At 44.1% G+C, this 23,514-nt stretch overlaps 2 protein-coding genes across 2 annotated transcripts in view; one reads left to right on the forward strand and one right to left on the reverse strand.

The window, feature by feature from the left end:
- Positions 1-1,212: 1,212 nt before the first annotated feature.
- On the forward strand, positions 1,213-1,680 carry LOC128732424 (histone H2A-beta, sperm-like). The gene has a single exon (XM_053825672.1). The coding sequence runs from the start codon at positions 1,213-1,215 to the stop codon at positions 1,678-1,680; it is 468 nt and encodes a 155-aa protein (XP_053681647.1).
- Positions 1,681-1,796: 116 nt separating this feature from the next.
- Positions 1,797-23,514, reverse strand: part of LOC128741486 (serine/threonine-protein kinase tousled-like 2) — a 102,110-nt gene continuing 80,392 nt past the window's right edge. Inside the window, exons 3-8 of the mRNA XM_053837346.1 lie at positions 17,292-17,709; positions 17,047-17,225; positions 16,778-16,970; positions 16,500-16,705; positions 16,083-16,302; positions 1,797-9,443 (exon numbers count right to left, since the gene is read on the reverse strand). Of these exons, the coding sequence (XP_053693321.1) occupies positions 9,129-9,443; positions 16,083-16,302; positions 16,500-16,705; positions 16,778-16,970; positions 17,047-17,225; positions 17,292-17,709 (1,531 nt within the window). The 3' untranslated portion in view covers positions 1,797-9,128. The remainder of the gene's footprint in view (positions 9,444-16,082; positions 16,303-16,499; positions 16,706-16,777; positions 16,971-17,046; positions 17,226-17,291; positions 17,710-23,514) is intronic.

Genomic DNA, 23,514 nt, shown 5'->3' on the forward strand with positions numbered 1-23,514 from the left:
GGAAAATGTGACAGAAAAAGAATTAAAGTTAAAGGTAAAACGGGACGGAGAGCAGAAAAACCGGGAGATGCAAAATAACAACTGGAAATCAAAGGGAAAATAGGGAACCAAAAACAAACTAAACGTGACGCAAAAGAACAAAAAACAGAACATCCAAAGAAAGAAAAATTGAGCAGGCAAAGCCAAAAAATGAGAAAAGATGTTTAGAAAAAGACGCATACTGGAAACGAAAAAAGGATTAGAAAAAAAATTAGTGAAAAACAAGAGCAAAACTATAAAATAAGAAAAAAATGGCACACAAAACGAAGAAAGCGGAACAATGAAACAGAAAATAGAGGGAGGTGAAAAGGAAAAACGAAAGGAAAAGGAAGAAAAGTGAGAGCAAAACAAAGAAAAACGGTACATAAAATGAGTTTCGGTACAGTTCCAAATATGAAAAAATCCAACTGGAAAAGAAAAAACGAAACAGAAAACAGACAAAAATTACAATTTTAGGTAAAACTTCGTCTCTAATTTCGTGTCCATGTCCAATTTCAAGTCTAATTCAATTCCAATTTTAAATTCAAGTTTAATTTTAAATTCAAGTGGTCGAATACAATCCGGTGATTGCAGGAATTGGCGCAGACCTGCCGGCCAATGAAATGGGCCACGGTTAACGTCATGTATAGCATATCACTACTTGTGACTTGAGCAGCACCTTCCGCTTATAAGTAGAGTTTTGTGTCTTGTGCTTTGCGATTAGGCTCGATTAGGCATAAGTCAACTGAACTAGACAATAAATTATGAAATAATAAATAAAAATATACCTAAATGCCTGAACGACTCTTGTCTTTTCTTGGTTTATTTTTAAAGATCTCCAGCCAATTTGCGCTTACTTCATTTTCAGTCTCGTGATATCTAGTTATATCCATTCCGATGAACACTCACATGAACCACGGGCGAACAAACTCCCGATATCGCGTTCCGCGACGCGGACATGTATTTTCGCGAAAATAACGTAACACAAACACGATTCATTCTCTCGTTTCGCTCTCAAGTTTGACATAAAACAGCAAACTTAAACGCACAGCTTGCTGCGACACCCAGTTCAGTTCAGTCTTCAGTAGCATATTTGAATTCGTTCACGAAACTTGTGTCTTGTGTGCACACGCTTGCTTTAAATTTACCAAATCACATGGTGTGACTCATCATCGTTGTCGTCATCGAACCACCATGGCTAAACACGCCAAAGCGACGACGACGACGGCAACAAAACAAACACGGCGACGCCACTCCCGTTCACATCGTGCAGGTCTCCAATTCCCCGTCGCTCGATTCCACCGGCAGCTGCAGCGAGGCAACTTCGGTTGCCGGCGAATCGGTGCCGGAGCCTCCGTCTACCTGACAGCCGTACTGGAATTTCTCGCCCGCGAGCTGGTCGATATCGCCAGAATAAGACGCGATGAGTTGGGCGATTCCGGACCGATCGTGCCCCGACACCTGCTGCTAGCGATCCGGCTCGATGACGAGCTGAACCGGTTGCTCGCGAGCGTGACACTGCCGCAGAGCGGCATCCACCCACGCTGGCTGTGCGGTTACGGGCTGCTGACGGTCCGGATGGACACGCTGCCGATCGGGATGTGCTACTGGCCGCCACCCAGGGGCTGGCGGAAATCCGTCGCATCCGCGCAGGAATGTTAGAGCTTTTTTTTTGTTTGTTAAATTGTGTTTAAATTAAAGGAATAAAGTGTTTGTCCATCATCGTTTGACCGCCGGTTCGGTGTTTCTTTTCCGAATCAACCCACAACTCCCGCTTCAAATAATAGTTTATTTTTTATTTTAATTTTTTAATAATTATTACATATAGAAGTTTTTCATATCTTAAATAATTTATTATAATTATTTATCTGTATGTGTTTTTTTTTCATTAATTATTAATAGGTTTTTTAATAGGTATTACTTTAAATTTATTAAATGTGTTGTGTTTTCATCGACATTCACGAGTTTTTCTTTTTTTTTCATCTTCTTTGCTTCTTTCTGCTTGCAACTGCATCTCTCTTGTTTTCGGCAGTGCCTACTACGGGCGCGCTTGCGCGCTCTCTGCTGTAGGCTTGCTTAATCGTTTTTTTTTTGTTTATTTTGCTTCTGACATGCACACGTACACACACACACTGACTGCTCTCTCACACCTTTCGCAACGGAACCTTTCACACGCACGCACGCGTTCGCTTTTCCCTCCCCTTCACTTCTAACGTCTAGTACTTTATAATTTTATTTTTTTTTATCCTTTTTACGCATGACCTCTCTGCGGCTAGCATCCTTTCGTTCTGTGTCTTCTTCTTCTTCTTTTTTTATTGATTATTTGCATGTAACCACTAAACTTGATATTTCAACTTCTAATAATAAGCTTGTTTTGTTTTGTTTCTTAATGTGTGTGTGTGTGTTTGTTTGTTTGTCTGTTTTTACTTTGAATATTTTCTTTCCGCTGGTTTCTGTTTGTTTGACTTTATAAATTACGTCTATTTTTTCGGGTTTTCATAATTTTTTTAGCTTTTTCGTTTTTTTGTTTGTTTTGAGCGCAATTGGCCCGCTCTGGTAGCAGTCCACTGTGTATTCGGCAGAATATTTTTTTTTGGAACCAAAGCGTTTTTCCTCTTCGTCGCGGCCTCCTTTTTTGTTTCGTTAGAGTTAGAGCTTGAAGTCACCGCACGTTCTTCGCGCCGCTTTATGTGTGTGTGTGTTGCTTTTTCTTCATCGTTATCCTACTATGTATGTGTGGGTGTGTGTGAGTTCAGAAAAACGTTGACTTCAAGTTTTGATCACCTTTTTTTCTTTGTTTCTTTATCATTTCCTTAAGAATTTAAGAAGAGATTACATCGCATTAAATTCAACCTATGTTCACGTTTTCTATTGATAGTTTACTATGTTTAAGAGAAAAAACAGCTCAATATAACTCACGCACGATTTGCTTTCTGTGTTTTCTCCGCTTTTCTGCGAGTTATTACTTTGTTATCTAGATCCTTAAGGATGTGTTTGGCGCGCACGCACGCCCAACATACTCACTCACTCACGCACTCACCCTCTGACTTGGAAAAAAATAAAACAAATCACACACGTCCGTTCGTTCGTTCGTTCGGGGCATACAACAGCGTCACACGCAATCGTTATTTGGTTTCCCTATCAAGTGATAAAAAAAATGAACGACTTCCAATAGAATATCTTCTAGAGCGCCACTGGCTATCGAAAATTCGCATCAAAGCTGCTGCTAGGTAGTACAGGACAAAAAGTAACTTGCAACCGGCCGCCGGCCGGTTGGTTTTGCTTTACACCTGTCGCTTCATCCTCCCCCCCCCCAAGGAAAAAAAAAAACTTGCGGTGAAGCGGTACAGGTTGCTTTAATCACGTTATTGCGAAAGGGAAGTAACTCTGCGCGTCGTTTCTCTCGCTCTCTCTCTCGCTTTACTACATCAACCAGTTCTCTGTGAGTCTGTGTGTGTGTTGTTCCTAATCTTTGCGAATCTGTTTGATAGTTCGTAATTAATTACTGATAAAACAAACACTAATCGATATATTTACAGGAGAAAAAAATAATAAAGATAATAATAATAATAATGATAACTAACGAAAGAAAGTTTGGCACATCCACATTACAACAGTGGATGCCGGATACTCCATGCCGCGCTCTTCCCATGTGTGTGTGTGTTTCTTTTTTTTTTTTTGTTTCATCATCGGAGCGTTTTTCTTTTGCTTTTCGTTTCAATGGAATTAACAAACAACAATTTCATTTCACTTGCCTTTTAAACCCCCGCCGCGCTAAATGTACATCTCTTCTCATCACTCTTCGCGATTCATTCCTCTTCACAATCAGTATTTCTAGTTTTTTTTAGTTCCGTTTGACAGACACGTTGTTTTGCTGCGGAATTTTTCTTTAACATTATGCAATTGTTTTTTTTTGTTTTTGGGTCACTCTGCTCTCTGCTGCTGCCCTAGCCTGTCCACTGTCCTCTGTCCGGAGGAACCGACTATGACCGACTGAGGGACAGGATTCCGAAACCCTCGGGCATCTTCTTCTGTGTTAACAATCAATCTTGCGCGAAAGCAATATAGGTATTTACAAATGGTACTTCTTTTCGGGTTTTTTAGGTTTCGGTTCTTCGCATTTTTTCCCCTTCATCATTAAATGCAAACGACTTTCGGTGGAAAACCGCTGCGCTGCACCGCGCAATCTGCTACCACGCTCTGCTGGTTTTCTAACAAAACAACACTTTTTCTTACTTCTTTTGAGTTTTTGCTTTTGCCATAGTCACATCTTTTTTTTAGCAAAATTTCGGTTAATTTTGGTTGCTCAAATCTTACGGTTTTTCTTCTGTTCTGCTTTTGGGTAGTAAAATAAACTGGCAAACTAAACAAAAACATTTGTAGGGTATTTTTTTACGAAAAATAAGGTCCTTTATCTCAATTTTTCCAACAAATTTCTCCATTGGGCTACATTTAATCGTTTGATGTTAGTAGAGAATTGTACTTTTATAAGTTTTAAATGGCCATCTGTGTCTAGCAGTTTTTCATTCATGCCAGAATCACCAACATCCTCCCCCCCACCACAAACATTGACTCTAAGACTCAGTTTTTGTGGAGCGCACCATGCACTCCCAGGTGCCACCCATATGGGGCCGGGAGGGATGAACATCGCATTTGCCGTGGTACCGGAGAACGTGGCTGACAGCTGCTCAGTCTACTTCTGCAGCAGTCACTGGTGATCGTCACACGATGAACAACGAATTGGCGGACGGTCGACGGTGATGCAGGAACTAGTGCTGAGCCCTTTGAGCGACCTGCGCATGGACAGGCCACACCAGTGAGTGGCAACCTTCTGTTAATTGGCCGGTTAAACGGTCTTTCAAAAGACGCAACACAATCTGCTGATGAAGAAGCCATCCGGGGCAATCTTGATGCTGCTTTACAAATCTTACACCACTGCTGGCAAGTTTTTATAATCTGTTTCACGGCAACTTTGAGTCGCAGTACATTTCCTGCATGCAATAACAAAATTTTCAGTAATAATCATGTAGTATTAGTCCTTACACGATATGCGATTGTACAACTTGTATTGACTCTTGCTGGATGGCAAAGCCCACCGCTGTTTTTTTTCGGAGCGCACCATGCGCTCCCACGTGCCACCCATATGGGGCGTACCAGGAAGGATGAAAACCCACTTTGCTGTGGTCCTGCAACAGTCGGTTTGCTCCACAGAAATTCCGTTTCGTTGTCGAAACAGATTGTCGCTGGTAATTCACAAGACGGACAATGAATCGGCGGATGGTCTTGACGCAGGAACTTCTGCCGACCTGCCAACGAGCAGTGGTCCGAATAGATCTAACCATCCGGTGTGAGTAAACGTTCTTCCAAACGACGCAACACGAGCTGTTGATAAAGGAGGAATCTTCGGTTCTGCTAGGTTGCAAACTTTACACCTACGATAGGTCCCTCTGTTTCTCAGGATGCAAAACTCATCCAGCATTTGTGAGTCTGTACGGGGGCAACTTGAAGAACACTTTACTACTTCCGCGTTAGGAGCACCGTTTTATTTGGGTACGGTTCTCGTTGCGAATCAAATCTTCCCATTTCAAATAACCATTTATCAGCGTACTCTTACGATTGTAGTTCACTTCCAAATATTAGTGGATGCCTTTTGGACCTTCACGTTGGTGCTCCCCACGACAAATAGCATCAACCTAACTTCCAACATGGTTCTAAACGCTCGTAGTTCATCTAAACGATGGATCAATGACGGTTTTAAAGGGGACACTTTGGTCGTTGTCGCGGCCAGGACACTTTCACCGCCGTCGTCGTCGTCAGCAGCAGAGCCGGAGTGGTTCGTGCTGTTTGTTGGTCTCCATTCAGGCACGATTCGTCGGAACCGTCACTTTGTCTCAACCCTCGTCGCGTCTCGAAGGAACTCGAAAATGTCTCCAAGATGCACAAGAAACACATCACTGGATCTGATGGATCTCTGATCAATCGCGTCAAATTGTCCGGAAAACCGTGTTCGTGCATCGTCTGCCATAGCTGGTCACGGTCGATTGTATCGTACGCTGCTTTGAAATCAATAAAGATGTCATGCATTGGCACTTTGTGCTCCCGACCTTTCCATTTTCCGACAAAAGTCCACCTGATTTTGTTTCCTACGAAACCTTGTGCTATCGGTGACATCCGGTCTACCCGGCTCTTGGAGAGTACCTTGTAGGGCGGTGTTTACCTGCGTTATGTCGACCAGACCATCCGTTTTGTACATGGGACAAACCAACTCTTCCATCCATTGCTCCGGTAGCTTTCTCTCCTTCAGATCCTCTGGTGTAGAGCCGTTGCCAGCCGGCGTTTCTCGGCCATGTTTACACAGCTCTGCCCGTAGGCGGTCCTTACCAGGGGTTTTGTTGGATTTTAGCAACCCGAATTGTCGTTTAAATCCTCGGCGAGAAGGTGCTGAGTTATTACTATTTTCCACGGACGCTCACTCCTAGGTTACCTTCCGTTCCGACTCCCTCTGCAACTTCGCCATCGAGATGTTCATCGAAGAACGCTTTTACCAACTCCCTCTGGATTTGTGATTCGGACATAAGCTGCAGCGGCGTGAGCAACTTCACTGGAGCGTCTGCATCTGGAGGTTCTGATAATGCCGAATTTTCCAAAATGTACTCCATAGGCCCTAGGGGTCGAAGAATTCCATTAGGTTCGTTAGAATTTGCCTTTCAGCCGGCTGCTCTCCCTCGGCAATCAACCTTTGGATAGGTCCTTGAACTGTTTTAGGCAAACACGGGACATCTTCCTCGACCTTCCTGTCCGAAATGACATTTTTGCCGACGGATCTCCTGTTCTTGATGAACTGTTCAAATGCCGGCAAACACGATGTCACGTTGCAGATGGTTGCCACGCCAATTAGATAGACCATCTGGAGGATTCGTGGGATCTTTGGCCGTCCGCCAAAGAGGAACCGCTGTGATTTGCGATTCTCCTTTCGAATGAGCGCTCAGTGAAACGTCTCTTGTCGATGCACGCCGAAACTGCCCCCTTGAACTGCTGGAAAAGTGCCGAAAACCCTGCTGGTAAAGCTGTGAGTTGGTCCGTGATCCCTTGAAGAGGCGCCTCTGCTTCTCACATTAACGCCAGCCTCACATTTGGCACATTCAGTGTTTTTATTGCATCTTGGTACACTGCGAGTAAGCTCTACATACTCCCCCCCCCCCTTGAAAAACACTCAATTACATTTCGATTTTGTTAGCAGGTATAGGAAGAATCGCAATTTGGGTTATTGCTCTTCTGTATTTCCCTGCAGCTGCACGTGTGTACTGTCACTACCCGGGAGATACCGTCTTTGCCTGGATCTGCTTTCGTTGATTCTATCGAGATACCAACATATTCTTTTAAACAGCCTTCATACAGAGGCTCTACCACTGCCAGTTAGTTCATGGCCGATAAGAAAATGGACTTACAAAACTGGTTCAATAACCTCGATAAAGATGGTATTTCACATTCTTCACACCCGTCTCCCACAATCCACGTTGGTGCGGGGGTCCATTCCGGGTGGATTGAAAATCTGATTGCCACCACGGCTGACGACGGAGGTTTTCTCGCAGCATACGATCGCGCTCCATTCGCTCTTTTCGAGAGACTGTAACCGATGGAGAGCCCTGTAATAGCTAGCAGGGACCTAATCTGGTCGTACTTCCATCCACACAAGAATCCTGTTTTGAAACGGCTTCTAGAATTCGCTGGGCACGCTTCACTTGTGCTTATCTGTTGGCCAAAACTGCCCAAAATCAGATGCGTGCCGCAAGCAAGGACCAGGACTCCATTGAAAATCCTACAGAAATATCCGTCTTTCAACATCAAAAGATGCTTGAATGTAGCTCAGCGGCATTTGTTGGAGCTACTGAGATAAAGAACCTTTTTTTTTAATGAGGCTTAACAATAAAACAAACAAACAAAATTATTTCGCGCACCCCAGAAAAAAAGCTCCTTTAGCCTTCTGTCACTGTCCAGTCCTCCTAACACTTGTTTCGTTCTTCCAATTCCAACCAAGGTTTTTTTTTGTGTTTGACGATATTCGACACTATAAGCTATAGGTTTTCATTAATTTTTTTGTTTGGGTTTGCCTCACACGCTGAAACACGACTGTTCTTGTTCTTGATGATGGTGATGATGATGATGAATTTGATGAGCATTTGATGTTATGTTTTCCTATTCTGTTTTTTTTTTCTCTTTAGTTTTTCCTCTAAGCGTATATACAGAGAGAGAACACATGAAACAATAACCGACCGAAATGATAACACACTTTTATCTAGCCAAAGCGCGCGCGGGCCCGCGCGCTGATTCGTTTTTTTTTTCACCTTACTTCTTGGTTTGTTTGTCTGTTTTGTTTGTTTGGTTGGTTGTATTTTATTGTTTTGCGGAAACATCATTTAATGAGTGTGAACGTTATGATTTGTTTTTACTCTTGTTCTATTTTTTTTTACAGCAAACATTGATTCTTTTTTTTTGTCTTCTTCTGTATAGAACTGTACAAAAGTTAGGTTTTCAACAGCAGGAATTCGCGGAAACGGATCCAAGGAGGCTTTTCTTCGTGCAATTTCTGAATGTGTGCGTGTCATCCATCCCGTGTGTTGTAGGTTATTTTTTCTTCTTCTGTTTTTTTCATGCGTATCGAAAAAAGAAACAAAAAACTGGGACCGTAGCTGTAGGGTTTCATCTCTATTTTGGGTTTGGTTTCCGGTTTTTTGCTTAGCACATCACATTTGCTTGTTTTTTTTACTTACAGTACGAACATCGGTTATCTTCTAGATGGCGCCATGCGCCTACTTGGGTGAATTGTTGGATGACGTTGGTGGCGAAATGTTGTTGTTGTTGTTGTTAAAGTTATTGTTGTTACTGTTGTTGGTCTGATTACCGATCGTGTAGATCGTGGTGGCGTTGATCGCGATATTGGCAACAGCATTGCCAGCATAATGTCCGTTTACAACCGTACTAGTAGTGGTGGTAACAGCAGCAGCAGCAGCAGCAGCAGTAGCAGCAGGAATAGCAATAGCATTAGGCCCGGCAGCACCAGCACCAGCGCCCGCACCAGCTATACCTTTCAAACAACCGTTGAAAAACAGCTAAGACGAGCTGGACTGGTTCATGTTGCCAAACATCCCCGTCGAGAAGGACGTTTGTTGTCCGGTTTGATTCCCGCCGGCGCCACCGGACCCTCCGGATCCGCCACCGCCCCCGCCGGCACCACCCCCGGCGCCACCCTGACCGCTGCCTCCGACGCCGCTGTTGCCGCTGCCGTGCTGGTTCTGACTGGATGCAGCCGCGGCCGCCGATCGGTTGTGCTTGGAAACCGGCGGCTGCAGATACTCGTGCTTAGCCAGCGCAAAAACGTCCATCCGATCTTCCTTCCGGTAGGCCAAGCAACCCCGAATGAAACTCTGTAAAAATAAAGAATGGAAATCAATTAATTGGATGAAGCATTCGAGTGACACGGACAACCGTGCGGTTAACAATAAAAAAAAACTGTTTCTATTTCCTCTTTGATACACGTTAAACACATTTCAGTCACATGGTGTTTTTATCGTATCTTGATACACTGAAAGTAAGCGCTACATCCTCCCCCGCACCCCTTCAAAGAATATTCAATTAGATTTCGATTTTGTTATCCAGGTATAGGGAGAAGCGCAATTTGGGTTGTTTTGCTCTTCTCTACTTTCCTGCAGCCGCACGTACTGTCCCTACCCGAGAGATACCGTCTTCGCCTGGATATGTATCGGTGATTCTACCGAGACTCCAATGTTGAGGTGGTACATTCTCCTCCTCTAAAAACACTAACATATCCTTTTGAATAACACCTGGTTTTTCCGTCCATCCATCCGACTAGTAGAACTGCTGTATAACTAGGTAAAAATGGTTTTTAACGCTCTTTACGCTCGTCTCCCACATTCCACGTCGATGTGGGGCCTCGGGTAAGGATTGAATTTCTATGTAACGCCTGGAACCAAACAAAATTCGCTTATCCACTTTTTTCAAAATCGCAGTAGCTCTCGTAATTCGACCAACAACAGACTCGCTCTAATAAAGCTGGTCCCGTTATCTGACTACCGTTCGCATATATTTCCGCGTCTGCCTATAAAACAATACAAGGGAGCCAAAAATGCGTCCGCTGACATTGATGCGCCCAACTCGAGAGCTGCCTTTTGGACATACATACATACAAATATGGCAATATATCCCTTTACATGCGCTTTACCACTGCCTTGCTTTGAAAGAATCGCTCCAGCATAATCTGTAGACCTGTTCTCGCGAATTGCTCAGACACAGTTGGTTACCTTTTGAGCAAGGTTGGGTGACTAGAAATTTATCCGATCACTCTCTTTACTTGTGTGCTGTCTATTTCCCACCGGATCGAGTAAGGGACGCCATGCTCCTCAAGGCTCATATAGCATCGGTCTTCGACAGCAATTTCTTCGGCAGCCTCCGCCTCTGATGATTTGCTAGCTCTGGGAGATTTTAAACTTCCCGGGGTTAATTGGCATGAACGCAGCAACGGTTATCTGTTCGTCGACTTCAGTTCTGTAACTCCTCCCCCGATCACCACCGAGTTGTTCGACTACTATAGTACAGCCACTGTGCAGCAAATTAACAAAATCACCAATGAAAACGGACGCTGCTTGGATCTCTGCTTCGCTAGTTATTGCAGTCAGTTCGTTCGTTCTGGAAATATGTTAGTGCTCAACGGAAAGACGACGGTCTTCCATCAGCCATGTTTCTTGGAAGCGACACTGCGACGAAATTGGATATGGTTTGTCAACTGTTCTTGCGGAAATTCTCCAACGTCTTTGTCGATGAAAGGTTGTCCGAAACAGTATCGACTGCACTAGACAGCGTTCCAAATCTCAGCGATCCTCTCACTAACTTGACTGCTGATGATTCTATGATCAAGCAGGCCGCTTTGAAGTTAAAAAACACAACTTCCAGTCGACCGGATGGCGTACCTTTAATCTTTTTAAAGAACAGCATTGATGCCTTGACAGCTCCAATCCCCCGTCTATTTAACTCCTCGATTAGCTCAGACATATTTCCTTCTGCGTGGAAATCCGCTCACATGTTTCCAGTTCATAAGAAGGGTAACAAAAGAAAGCTAGAAAATTACAGAGGGATCTGCGCCTTATGTGCATTATCGAAACTCTTCGAACTCGTTGTAAGCGTGCCAATTTCTTCGTTGTCCACCAGCTCATCGTCGATGAGCAATACGGATTCATACCCAAGCGCTCAACACTAACTTTCTACGTTAATGAACTGCTTCGACGACCGCTCTCAAGACAGATATTATCTACACGGGTCTCTCTACTAGTTTTTGACAAGCTGAATCATCAAATCACCGTCGCTACAATGAACAAATTCGGCATTGGAGGGTCGCTTCTTCTGTGGTTTCTGTCGAATCGTCTCGTTCTTTTTTCCTGCTTTTGCCGGAATTCTACAAGCCAGTCAGCTCAGACCGTTGGTTTATCTTATTTATTTTAAAAACGGTTAAGATTATTCAATTTGGTTTTATACCGTCAATTTCGCGAGCCACATTCCCTTCCACAATTACTCGTCTCGGTATGTATGCTACATCAGAGAGCTCTATGAGCAATTTTTTCCACGAGGGCATTAAATGCTTTGGATTGCTTTGGCCCATCGTAGGTGAACTATTTTTGCGGTGTGAGCGATGGGTTGTTCCCTAAGCAGCTGATGCAATTCATGGTTCGTTCGCCTCCTCCACGTTCCGTTTTCCATCTGCACTCCGCCGTAGATGGGGCGCAACACCTTCCATTCGAGAACACTAAGGGCGCGTTGGTCCTTCACGAGCATAGTCCATGTCTCATGGCCGTAGAGGATAACCGGTCTAATCAGCGTTTTGTAGATTGTTAACTTCGTGCGGATGGCGAATTGCTTTGAAAGAGTATCATCTACAGATTGTTTTTTCAAAGATCTTGAATAATTATTTTCATAGTCGTCGTCAGCAGCACAGAGCCGAGGTGACTCGGGCTGTTTCAAGCCGTTGTCTCTATTCAACTCGATCTTAGGCCACTTGTCGCCAATTTCCCAGTCGTCTCAAAAGTTGGAAATCAATTTCGATCTGGTCGGGCCACCTTGCACGTTGAGCTTCCCTGTTCCTGGTGCGGTTGTGGAAGCACCGTTTTTGTTGCATTGTCCGGCATTCTTGCGATGTGTCCGGCACACCGTAGCCTCCGGACTTTCGCCAGAAGTACCTACGATGGAAATCTCTCCAAGCAGTGCCGGTAGGCTCGTGACGCTTCCGCCACTCTCCGTTTTCAATTTGTACTCCGCCAAATATAGTCCACAGCACCTTCCGCTCAAACACGTTAGGGCACATGTCTTCCGTTCGCATTGTCGCGGCTTCAAGCCCATAAAGAACTACCGGTCTAATAAGGATTTTGTACATTATCAGCTTCGTACGGCGGCGTACGCTTCTCAATTGCAGCGTTTTGCGACTCGTCGAGCGATGGATCATTCCAGGTCGACTCCCTAATGGCTTTATCTGCTGCCAGTTCTACCCTTATCGACACATGTGTTGATGCAAGGCACAGGTTTTACCAACAAAAACGCTAGATTTCTTGAGTTGGTCTTGACTAACGAAGCCGCAACACCAGTCTGCACCGTTTCGGAAGCAATTGAGCCTTTGATCGCTCTCGATGCAGACCATCCTACTTTGGAAGTCCTGGTAAATCTTCCAAACTTGGTCCTACGCAGACTAAAACGGCTGAGAGCTAGAGCTCTACGAAGATACTGCCGAAATCGTTCTCACCTTACAAAACAGGAATTCAACCGTGCAAGTAACGACTACAAGAAACTGTACGGATTTCTGTACCAACGATATGTTCTCCGTACACAGGCATCTCTGTGGAGGAATCCAAAGCGATTTTGGCATTTCGTAAATTCCAATAAAGAGGTTGGTCGGCCAATGTCAATTCACCTTGGGGAACAAGTTGCCAACTCTGAACTTGAGAACGAACGCTCTGCCTCACCTGCACAAGTCGTAATTACGATCAACGACAGTCCTAGTGATACTTTGGAGTTTCGTCCATTTCACATTAGTAAACAAATCGTCGTGTCAGCACTCCAAAAGTTAAAGCTTTCTTATGCTGCTGGTCTCGATGGCACTCCAGCGTCCATTCTAAAGTTGTGCTTGTTAATTACTCCACTTACAAAACTGTTTAACAGGTCACTGCAAAAGAACAAATTTGCGGTTTCCTATTCACAAGAAAGGTGATAAGAGAGACGTTCGGAATTATAGAGGCATCTTGTTATGCTGCTGTTCTAAAGTTTTTGAGATTATCATCAATGAGGCGTTTTTCTGCTCATCTAAGAGTTACATTTGAACCGCTCAGCATGGATTCTATCCCAAGCGGTCTGTTGCGACAAATTTGACCGAATTTGCATCACTGTGCGTTCGCACTGATCTCAAGCAGCATTTGATCGAGTGGATCACGAAATTCTGTTAAGCAAACTAGAGAAACTTGGAGTCAACAGATCCGTAGTCGCCTGGTTCAGATCCTATCTGATAAGCCGATCGCTTCGCGTTAAGATCGCAGCTTCCTGTTCCGAAGTGTTTACCGAATGTTTCGGGTGTCCCCCAGGGTAGTAAGCTTGGGCCACTTTTGTTCTCGTTATTTATCAACGAACTCTCTGTCATACTGCCATCTGGATGCCGCCTGTTTTACGCCGACGACGTCAAAATATATAACATCATCAACAGTACTAACTCAAAGCACTTTTTTGACACTTTTGAGTCCATTTGGTTTTCCACAAATTCCATTTGAATAGTACCGTGCCATCGCTTCCACTGTTGCATTAAAATCCATTCTACTGAGTTTACCATGCCGACGCTGATCAGCTTTAGCTCTACCGTTTTCAATAAACGTTTTAATTTCCCGTAACTATTGTAATTTAAAATTTCTGTCAGCACGGACTCCAAACGGATTTCAACTTGCTCATGTTGCTCTAAAGTTTTGGTCCTCGCAGAGAGCATGGTCTCTTTCAGTGCTCCCAGTGCTTTCATAATCTTACTGATGTGATCAGCTAGTAATCTAGCGGCGCACAATTAGCGTGGCATCGTCACTTGCGCGGATTCGATATGGATTTTTAAAATTATGTTCCTTGATTGGAATTACCTGCGATTTGCCGGGGCATAGCAAAAACAGTTCCACTGATCTATCCTTTCGCATATTCCTCAAATAAGTGCATTATCCATAATCCATTATCCACCGTGTTATCCACTTGTTTTGGTATGCTGACAGACGCTATGTCAGAGAACCCCATGCGCAATTTTTTCCGCGACTTCATAATTGTATTGGAATAGTAGCATCTCACTGCATATTGTCCATTACATTGAAATTTAATTCAAAAATCTAGTTTACACGGTTCCAAAAATTGATGCAGCCTCTCTTGAACATTGTTTCCGACGACAAGCGCTTTACCACATTGGTACCGGTACCGAGTTCCAGTTTTCCACACCTCGAACGAACAGTGAACCAGCGTAACATGCAGTGTTGTTGGATTGTATCACAAGGTTTTGCAGTCGCGGCGTCCACGAGTTAAGTTGGATAATTCTCTAATGAAGAGACTGTGTTTTTAGCAAGTTCCAGTGTTAAGTGTTGTAACGGACATCCCAAGAGGTTCTGCTGCTGGTGACTCACACGATCATACCGGTTCAGTCCGTACACGTAACCGATCGAAATCCTAGGTTGCTGACTCTGACCATTCGATGCTCTGATCGTCCAGAGCAAGCCCAGGCACTGGCGAAACGATGCTTCCGGTTTAACGACATCGACTAGTGACGAACAGTGCTTTGCTCTTAGCTGGATTTACAAAAAGTTGTGACCAAACACGCAACGACCAAGCTGATCGACGTACAGTTGCACGTCATCGGCGTAAATCTGAAACGAACAGTACTCCAACACCGTCGGTAAATTATTGCTATAGCAGCAAAAGTATGCTCATTGGTCGAAGATTATTAATGTCGTTCAAGAGCGCTTTCTTCTTTGGCGGTAAAGCTTTTGCGTGTTTCCGGGAGTCAGGGTTCATCTTCATGAATTATATTGATTAAACCATCTATTCCGATAGCGTTAAACTTGATGTGCCATCTGTCACGGCGTTTACGACGGTGCTGAACTCACGGGTGTTGGTCTGCTTATCCTTTCCGACTCCTAGACTCTTCACCCACTGCCATAATAGGGTTTCTGACGGTGCTCTGCTATCCTGAAAATGGTTCACGTACTGCTGTTTAGCGGGGCAATTGTATAATTACTTTCGTGAGAATTGTTACCGGACCGAGCACATAGGCCAGATCGAAAAGCTTCCCTATTTGCGATAGTACTTGCCTCTTGGTCCATTGATTATGACCTTCTTCAAGTCTTTCCTGTAGCGTAGCTGTTCGGAAAGTCTGTTAGTTTTTCTTGTTTTTCGCAAGGAATATTTCATCATTTAGCGATTTACCCTCAGCACTTTTCGCGGACATCAAAAACCACTCGTAATTTATTGGTATTGGTTTCGAGGCGAAGTATACAATGTTGTAGTTGGTAACTAGTAGCTCTCTTTCGTATTGTTCTCTGATTCGTCGTGTATTATGCCATGCTTCAGACTCAGATATTTCGTAATACAATCAGTAATATGCTTTCTTGAGCTCCTGTTTTTTTTTAATCTCTGCTCTAGTTGGCAGAATGGCGCTTCTGCATACTGCAGAGAAGTACCTAGATTTGATTGTTTGTTTGATTGTCTTTAACGGTACGTTGAACGGTAATCATTCAGCACTGCAATTCATGAATATTGAATGAATTTTTTTGAAGGGTAGGTAACTGAGAAAGACAAACACTGCCAACAGTTCAGTAGTCATGTCCATGGGTTGACAGGACTGTCAGTTTTTTCGAGCACTGGCCGTTGCCTTTCAGTTATAAACGTACAAAACATAACCACTTTTCGTTACATGTTCATTTCTCGTACTTCTAAAGTGCACCCCAATATAGAAAACAAAAACGCAGTTCTGCATAGTAAACAAAAATCCAACTTACCTTCGCTTCGTTCGAGACGGTCGGTTTGTTGGCGAACTGCACCTCGGTCGCCTTCAGAATGGTGTTCTCTTCGAGAATCGTTGCCTGGGACTGGTTGTGGCCGAACGGTTTCTTGCCGTACAGACACTGGTAGAATATCACTCCGACGCTCCACACGTCCACCTTGGAGGAGATCTTCGGTGGATTCTTGCCGACAACGAAGCACTCGGGAGGCAAATACCTGTGGAAGAGAGCGCAAAAAAAAGCCACAGCGGATGGCACAATGTTAGTTCCTTTTTTAACGCCACCAAACTAAGAACCGGAGCGCAGTTTCGACGGAGAAGAAGCAAGTTTGTTTGAATAATGAGAGACTCGTCCCCGAGTTCGGGTGAACGAGGGTGGACAGAAAATCTTCATTTTCTGGTCCGGTTTGCTCACCAATATGTTCCAGCACCTTGTGACGTTAGATCCATACCGTGGTCCGGGTTATAGTTCTCTTCGTCCATCACCTTCGATAGACCGAAATCGGTGATTTTGATCTCACCGCACACGTTACCCTCGGTCAGCAGAATGTTGCCCGGCTTCAAGTCGTAGTGAATGATCGGGGGCTTGATCTCGTTTAGGTATTTCAGCGCCGACACGACCTGTTTGTTTGAAAACATAAAACAAAAACCTTAAGATAGGGAAAACTTTCGCTCAAAATTTAAGGATCTTACCTGCATAATGATCGATCGGGCTTCCTTCTCCGGTATCGTCTTGTGCTGCTTTAGATAAAAATCCAAATCATGCCCATCACAGTACTCCAGTACGGTGCAGAATGAGTTGGCATCGATCTCAAACACATCGTACAGTTTGACCACCCGCGGGTGATCGAGCGCCTTGTGAATGTTGTATTCCCGTAGCGCATGCCTAATAGTAAGAGGGTCAGAAAGTAAATATTAAATCGTTGCGAAAAGCTTAGCAAACAAACAAACTCCACACTCACTTAATATAGTTAGCTTTCTTATCTTCCTTCCAGTCTTTGTTCAGTTGATGCACCTTGCAGGCTACGTACCGCTGTTCTTTTAGATCGAACGCCTTGTGCACCTCGGAAAAACCGCCCTTACCCAGGAGCATCAGCAGTAGATACCGATCGTTTAGCACGGGATGATTATTGAAGCGTGACTGAAATAATTTTTAAAAGAATGCGTTACAACCTGAGACTAACTCTCGGCTTTAGAAAGGTCTAACCTGATCCTCGTTGTGTATTCGCTTCAGCTCGCGGATGTGCAGATTTCGCTCCCGTTCGAGCTTCTCCATCTCCAGCTGCAGGTCGGCGTCCTCCTTCTTGAGGGCGTTCTGGCGCAGCTTCAGAATCTCGTCGCACTCGTAGTACTCCTGGATGGTAAAGGTGGAACCGCTACCGACGACCGGGTCCGGCTTTAGGAACGTATTTTCGTTGCCATTGTGCAGCGAGGATGCCAGCTGGCTGGCGGCCGCCACCGTCGTGGTGCTGGAACCGGCTGCCGCGGCCGCCGCTGCCGCCGCCGCCGACGTGCTCGAATTGTTGCGCTTCCGGCCGGTTTCGCTGTTCGTGGGCCTCTTCTTCATCAGCAGCTTCTTCTGCCGGTCGATTTCCTCCCGCTCGGCGGTGATCTCCTCCTGGCGCCTGGAGGGACGGAAGAAAAAAAGAGAAACATTTTTGGATGAGCAAATGTTGTTTCCACACAATTATAATCAGTTGGATCATCCCCGAAATAATACGTTCTGTCAGAAAAAAATCGTCTAAAATTTTCAGAGAACAGTTTGGATAACTTAATGAAGTTAATTATAACAGTCTTGGAAAACTACCTTGAGGAACCACTAAAAAAAATCCGGGTTTATTACGAGATTATGCCGACAATTTTATCGGTTAAAATGTGAGTACAGTGATTGCGTCTAATTCTGCACAATTTATTATGACGCTTGGCTTTTTTCGAGGTTGTAAGGTGAATATGGAATTCCACAAGGCAGCAAAATGGGGCCTTTGCTTTTTCTGTTCTTTTTCTACGATGTTATGTTACTGCTGGAATCTGGTAGCTTAAGGTTGATTTGAAATTGAACGCTGCGAACGAACGAACCGATCCCAGAGTGCATTCGGACTTTCTCGAAGAACTTTCTAGAAATGATGTTGTCATCGAAGGCTAGGAGTTGGCTTCTTTTGCCGAAGACAGGACAGTCCATTCCCATGTCGTAACCCTGTACGCGATTCGAAGGGACTCGAGAGTGCCCCTAAAATGCTCACTTTGATGTGGCGTTGATCAACCGCTTCAGTTTGTACAGAAAACCCGTTTCCATCCATTAGCTGTTCACGCTCGACTGTATCGTATGCTGCCTTAAAATCCATGAAAATAAGATAAGTGGGCACGTTGTAATCTCGACGTTTCTGGAGGATTTCCCGGAGAGTGAAAATTTGATGCGTAGTAGCACGGGTTCCCATAAAGCCCGACTGATACTGCCCTACAAATTATCTTGCTTTTGGGTATGGATGACGTTACAAAATCTGGGACAACACCGTGTAATGCCGCCGTAATTACAGATGGAACAATCCACAACTTCCATCAACTCCTCCCAAATCCTTAGAATTATCCAGCGAAGTGCCGTTGCTAGCCGTTCTTTACCAGTTTAGTAGAGTCGATCTTTCCTGCGGCTTACGAAATTGAAATTACGTACTTAAGACTCAATTACTCGTTCTGGGTGTAGTTGAAAACCACTGGCTTCTGATAATTGTGATGGAGAAGAGTAAGGATTGTCCTAATGTTGCGACGAAGCTGTGACGGTGTCTTGTACCATTGAAAACATGATATAGTCTGTATACTTGGAGGAATGTCTGAAGTGCGTCAGAAATAACTTCCCCAACTTCCCCGAGTTCAAGGTGTCTACGAGGTTCGACGTAAACTTTGTACCGATGTCCTTGTCGGAAACTTCGGCTACTGCAGCCGTTGTTGAGAACCGTTTCGTTTGATGCGTATTTCTGGCCATTTTGAAAAGACGTCCAAAGCCACTCGAGAGTGTAACCCGTTTATTGGGCCAGCGATCGGATCGTATAGCTGAATCTCGGCCGGGTGGTGCTGCTAAACAGTCAGTAGAATCGTTGCTAGCCTCGTAATTGTCCTGTACTCACACAACTGGCTGCGAAGTCTATCAATAAAGGAGGTTCAGGTCTTAGAGAGACGTTTAAAGGTTTAAGTACAAGGCTTTGGTTTTCCCTGGCCAGTACACATGGCTACCTGCAACAGCTTTGATTCTCTCCACTCACGGATATCCTTAATAAAGTTGCTTGATAATTGGTTTGCGCTAAACTGGAACTACTAATCAGTTAGACAACACCATAACACAATCCTTTACCACTGACAAAGGTATTTTCCAGTCCGGAAGGCCATCCGCGATGGATATACTGCACCATTTGCTGGAGTACTCGACACTGGAGAGTGTCAAATGTTGGTTTGCGATCTCGATCAATCAAGTAAGATAGTATGTCGACATATCCAACTGAGTGACGGATACGAACTCAAATCCAAATAGACAAATTTCAGTATCCAACGTTGAGACCGGTATACTGTGTGAACAGGAATTCTTTCTTTCATGCCATTTTGGATCGTAAATGGTGAATATATTCGGCTGACAGCTCCTCCAGAAATGTTCCCTTATTAATTGGATGTGCTTCCATTCCAGCTACTTAATCTTCCTACTTTTTATTGTTGTGTTCGTATGGTGACTCAGGAATACTGATAACTGATCTGTCGATTAGAAATGAGAACGTCATCCGCATCGTCCGACAGGAACCAGTGATCGATTGTTGAAAAATTGCTTCGGTTTGGGTCAAAAATATTGACATTCATTTCCTCATGCATCAGTTGAGTTTCTCCTACCATTACATTTCCCATGATTTTTGACAATTTTTACGCCGGCCTCCCATATTCCACCAAAGCGTGGGCTGTGCGAGGGGATGAAGTTCCACTGTATTCCTTTGACAATGCTAAAATGGGTTAAACGTAGATTAATGACCCTGTTCCTCAAACAAGTTTGAAACCAATTTGATATCCTTGGTGGCCAAACCTCGCGATAACCCATTAACCATTTAATTGCATGTGGGCAATCGGCTAATGTTCGAAATGTTATCCAGCGATGAGATTTTTTAACTGGTAAAGGTTCGTCTCTTTCTAATCCATTCCACCAACGGTCTTGCATATGCATTTTCGCCAAAGCGATGATTGGTTGTTATGTGGGTGTTATTGAATTCTTTGGATTTAAACGCGTTGACGTGGAATGTTAGATGGTCCTGCGTTGGGTTTCAGTTTAACCCGACGCGACGTTTCGTCTGTTGGAGTATTTCCTCCGATGTGGAAATCATCAAGACGGAGTACTAACTTAAAGCCATGGCGTATGAATAACCAGCTACGAGCACTGCTGGGAGAGATTCCCATCGTACATCTGGCGAAAGTCGGTAGATAGGCTATGGTGACAGGCTGCACACGTCGTAAGGATGTCGGGCGACAGTGCAACGAAAACGGTTCTTCAATAAACCTACCGGCACCAGGAACAAAGCGGCCTACTCATACCACTCGTAGTTTAATAGTGTTACTTGTTCCTTTAAAGACTTCGTGATATCGGATCCTTTAATCGTCGGTTATGAACTTTCGTCTCTCTAAATGGCGTTGAGCGATTACAAAAAAAGAAGACAAGATGCCTCCTGACATGTTTGGAGTTATCAAAACATTGTCAACGTGCGATTTAGTTCCTCGTTATTCACATTCAAGCAGCATGTTTGCATGCTGTTGCCTTTTGATTTCACTTTTCGTCGCTCCTCTACGCTTATCAGCGTATCAGCGTCACGGTCTCTTATTTTAGTTCTAATCCAGCATTCCCTTGTGAACATTCCCACAAACATGGAAATGTTCCACGTTATTTCCACCCTACAAGGAACTCAAAAGGAGTAACTCCCGATCGTGAATGTGGCGGTTTCATTGTGTTATGGACATGGACATATTCCCGTTTAAAACGAGATTTTGTAGACAATTTTATCGGTTAAAATTTGAGTACTGTGATTGCAGTGTTTCCCCCATGCTGTCTGCCAATAAATTTGGAGTTCCTCAAGGCAGCAACATAGGACCTTTGCTTTTTTCCGTTGTTTTTTTAACAATGTTGCGTTACTACTGGAATCTGGCAGATGAAGACGACTGCCGTCGATACAAGCTTTTCTAAATTTATTTGCCAATAAATTTATTATACTGTGCGCTGCAATTTGGTTTGGTTTTCCAAGCAAACCACTTGGAATTTACGCATCGAGCGTGTGCAAAGGAGATTTGTTCGGTTGGCTATGCAGCATCTCGCTTGGCGTCATCCCAATTATTTTTGTTGGATCGAACAAACCAATCACGGAGTGCACTTGTACTGTCTCGAACGTTTCTAGAAATGATGTCGAGGTCGTTGCGAAGGCTAGTAGTAGATGGCTACTTTTGCCGAAGATCGTTCCTTTCGTTTCGATGCCGGCTCGCCGGATCGCACCTTCAATAGCTATGATGAATAACATGCAGGGCCTCCCCTTGTCGTAACCCTCTAGAACCGTTCTCCTGCATTATCTGCTATTAGCTGTTCGCGCTCGACTATATGTATTGTATGTTGCCTTGAAGTCCGCGATAATATGATGGATAAACACGTATTCCCGACTTTTCTGGAGGATTTGTCCGACTGTCCTACAAATTCTCTTGATATTGGGGGTTGACGACGTAACAAAAGGCCACGGTAATTATAGCAAATGAGCCGATCACCCTTTCTACAGATGGGACAAACCATACCGGTAGTTTCTCCTCCTCCCAAATATTTGAAATTATCCAGTGAAGTGCCGTTGTTAGTGGTTCTTTGCAATTTTTTTTGGTAGATTTCTGCCGACCATTTTTGTAGAATTCTGTCGGTTCTGTGTCATGCTTACGATTGGATTTCCGTCCTGGTTGTAACTTAAAACCACTGGGTTCGGGTGGTTGTGTTGGAGAATATCAAGGATTGTCCCCATTTTGCCGCCGTCCATCTGCTGTGACGGTGTCTTGCCGCTAAGAACAAGACTAAGTATAATCCTGTATACCTACAGATATGTATGAAGCGGTTCAAAGACAACTTCCAGCTCGTTGATTTACGAGCGTTTCAAGCGAATTCTCGACCTCCGTTTGAATGTGGGTGATATACTGAAAATACCATTCTTCATGCATATCACTGCAACTTGTTCCGACTTAAACATTGTACTGTAAGGAAGCTCCATCTGTTTTGCAATCTCGATCAATCAAGCAAAATAGTATGTCGACATAGCTGAATTGAGCGCGGTGGATATGAACTCAAATTATAGCACATAAGTGTCAGTAGCCAACGTTGAAACCGGTAGAGCCGGTGTAAAAAGGAATTCCTTTCTTCGTGCCATTTTGGGTGGTATGGTAAATGGCGAAGATTTTCGACTGGTCAGAACTTTCTAAAATGTTCCCTTATTAATTGGATGTGTTTCTAACTACTCAATCGTCCCATTTTTACTCGTTCGTCAGGAGCACTGACAACTGATCTGCCGGCTAGAAATTGAAACGTTATCCGGATCGTTTGATACAGGAGCCAATGGTCGATTGTTGAAAAATTACTTCGGTTTGGGTCAAAAATATTGACATTTCCTGTTGCATCAGTTGAGTTTCCACTACATGTCTGACAATGAGGTTTGGCAGCTTTTACCCCACCCTCCCATAGCCCACCGAAGTGTGAGATTGTTCAAGTGGTAAAGATTCGTCCTATTCTAATCCAAGCCGCCAAAGGTCTTGTTTCATGCATTTTCGGCAAAGCGATGAGTAATTCCGAAAATCTCAATGGATCGAATAAACGACCAATGACAGAAAAGTCCAATTCGTTTTGTGGGTGTTACTGATTTCTTTGATTCAAACATGTTGACGTGGAACGTGAAATGCTCCTGCGTTGGATTCTAGGTTAACCCGACGTGTGTAAAAACCAGCTACAGGTCCTGCTTGGGAAGATTCCCATTGTACATCTGGCAAAAGTTGGTAGGAAGGCTATGCTGAGCCGCACACGGCGTAAGGTCGAACGACAGTGCTATGAAAACAGTTGCACCAATGGCTTGACCTCGCCTCTCTAAGGAATCATTTGATTGTGGGTGCAATGGAATTGACTTTTGAATTTTAACTCCCATTGCTGCCCAATAGTTGACAAATTGTCCCATGAAATGGTGGTCCTTCGAGTACAAAAGCAACCCCTCGCTGGGCAGCTATAGTGTTGAGCGGCTATATTCACAAGCATCATTTCAGCCAATCCCTCAATACGCAACTCATGGTTATTGAGTGCATCGACGTGTTTTGTACAAGCATCAATTAACTTCCGAAACTCTGCCGGACTCACTTATTACCTTTGGTGAACTCATCTTCGTCTGTTCTCTGAATACCAGTCTCTC

This window comes from Sabethes cyaneus, chromosome 1 (genome assembly GCF_943734655.1).
Source record: "Sabethes cyaneus chromosome 1, idSabCyanKW18_F2, whole genome shotgun sequence".
Classification (NCBI taxonomy): Eukaryota; Metazoa; Arthropoda; class Insecta; order Diptera; family Culicidae; genus Sabethes; species Sabethes cyaneus.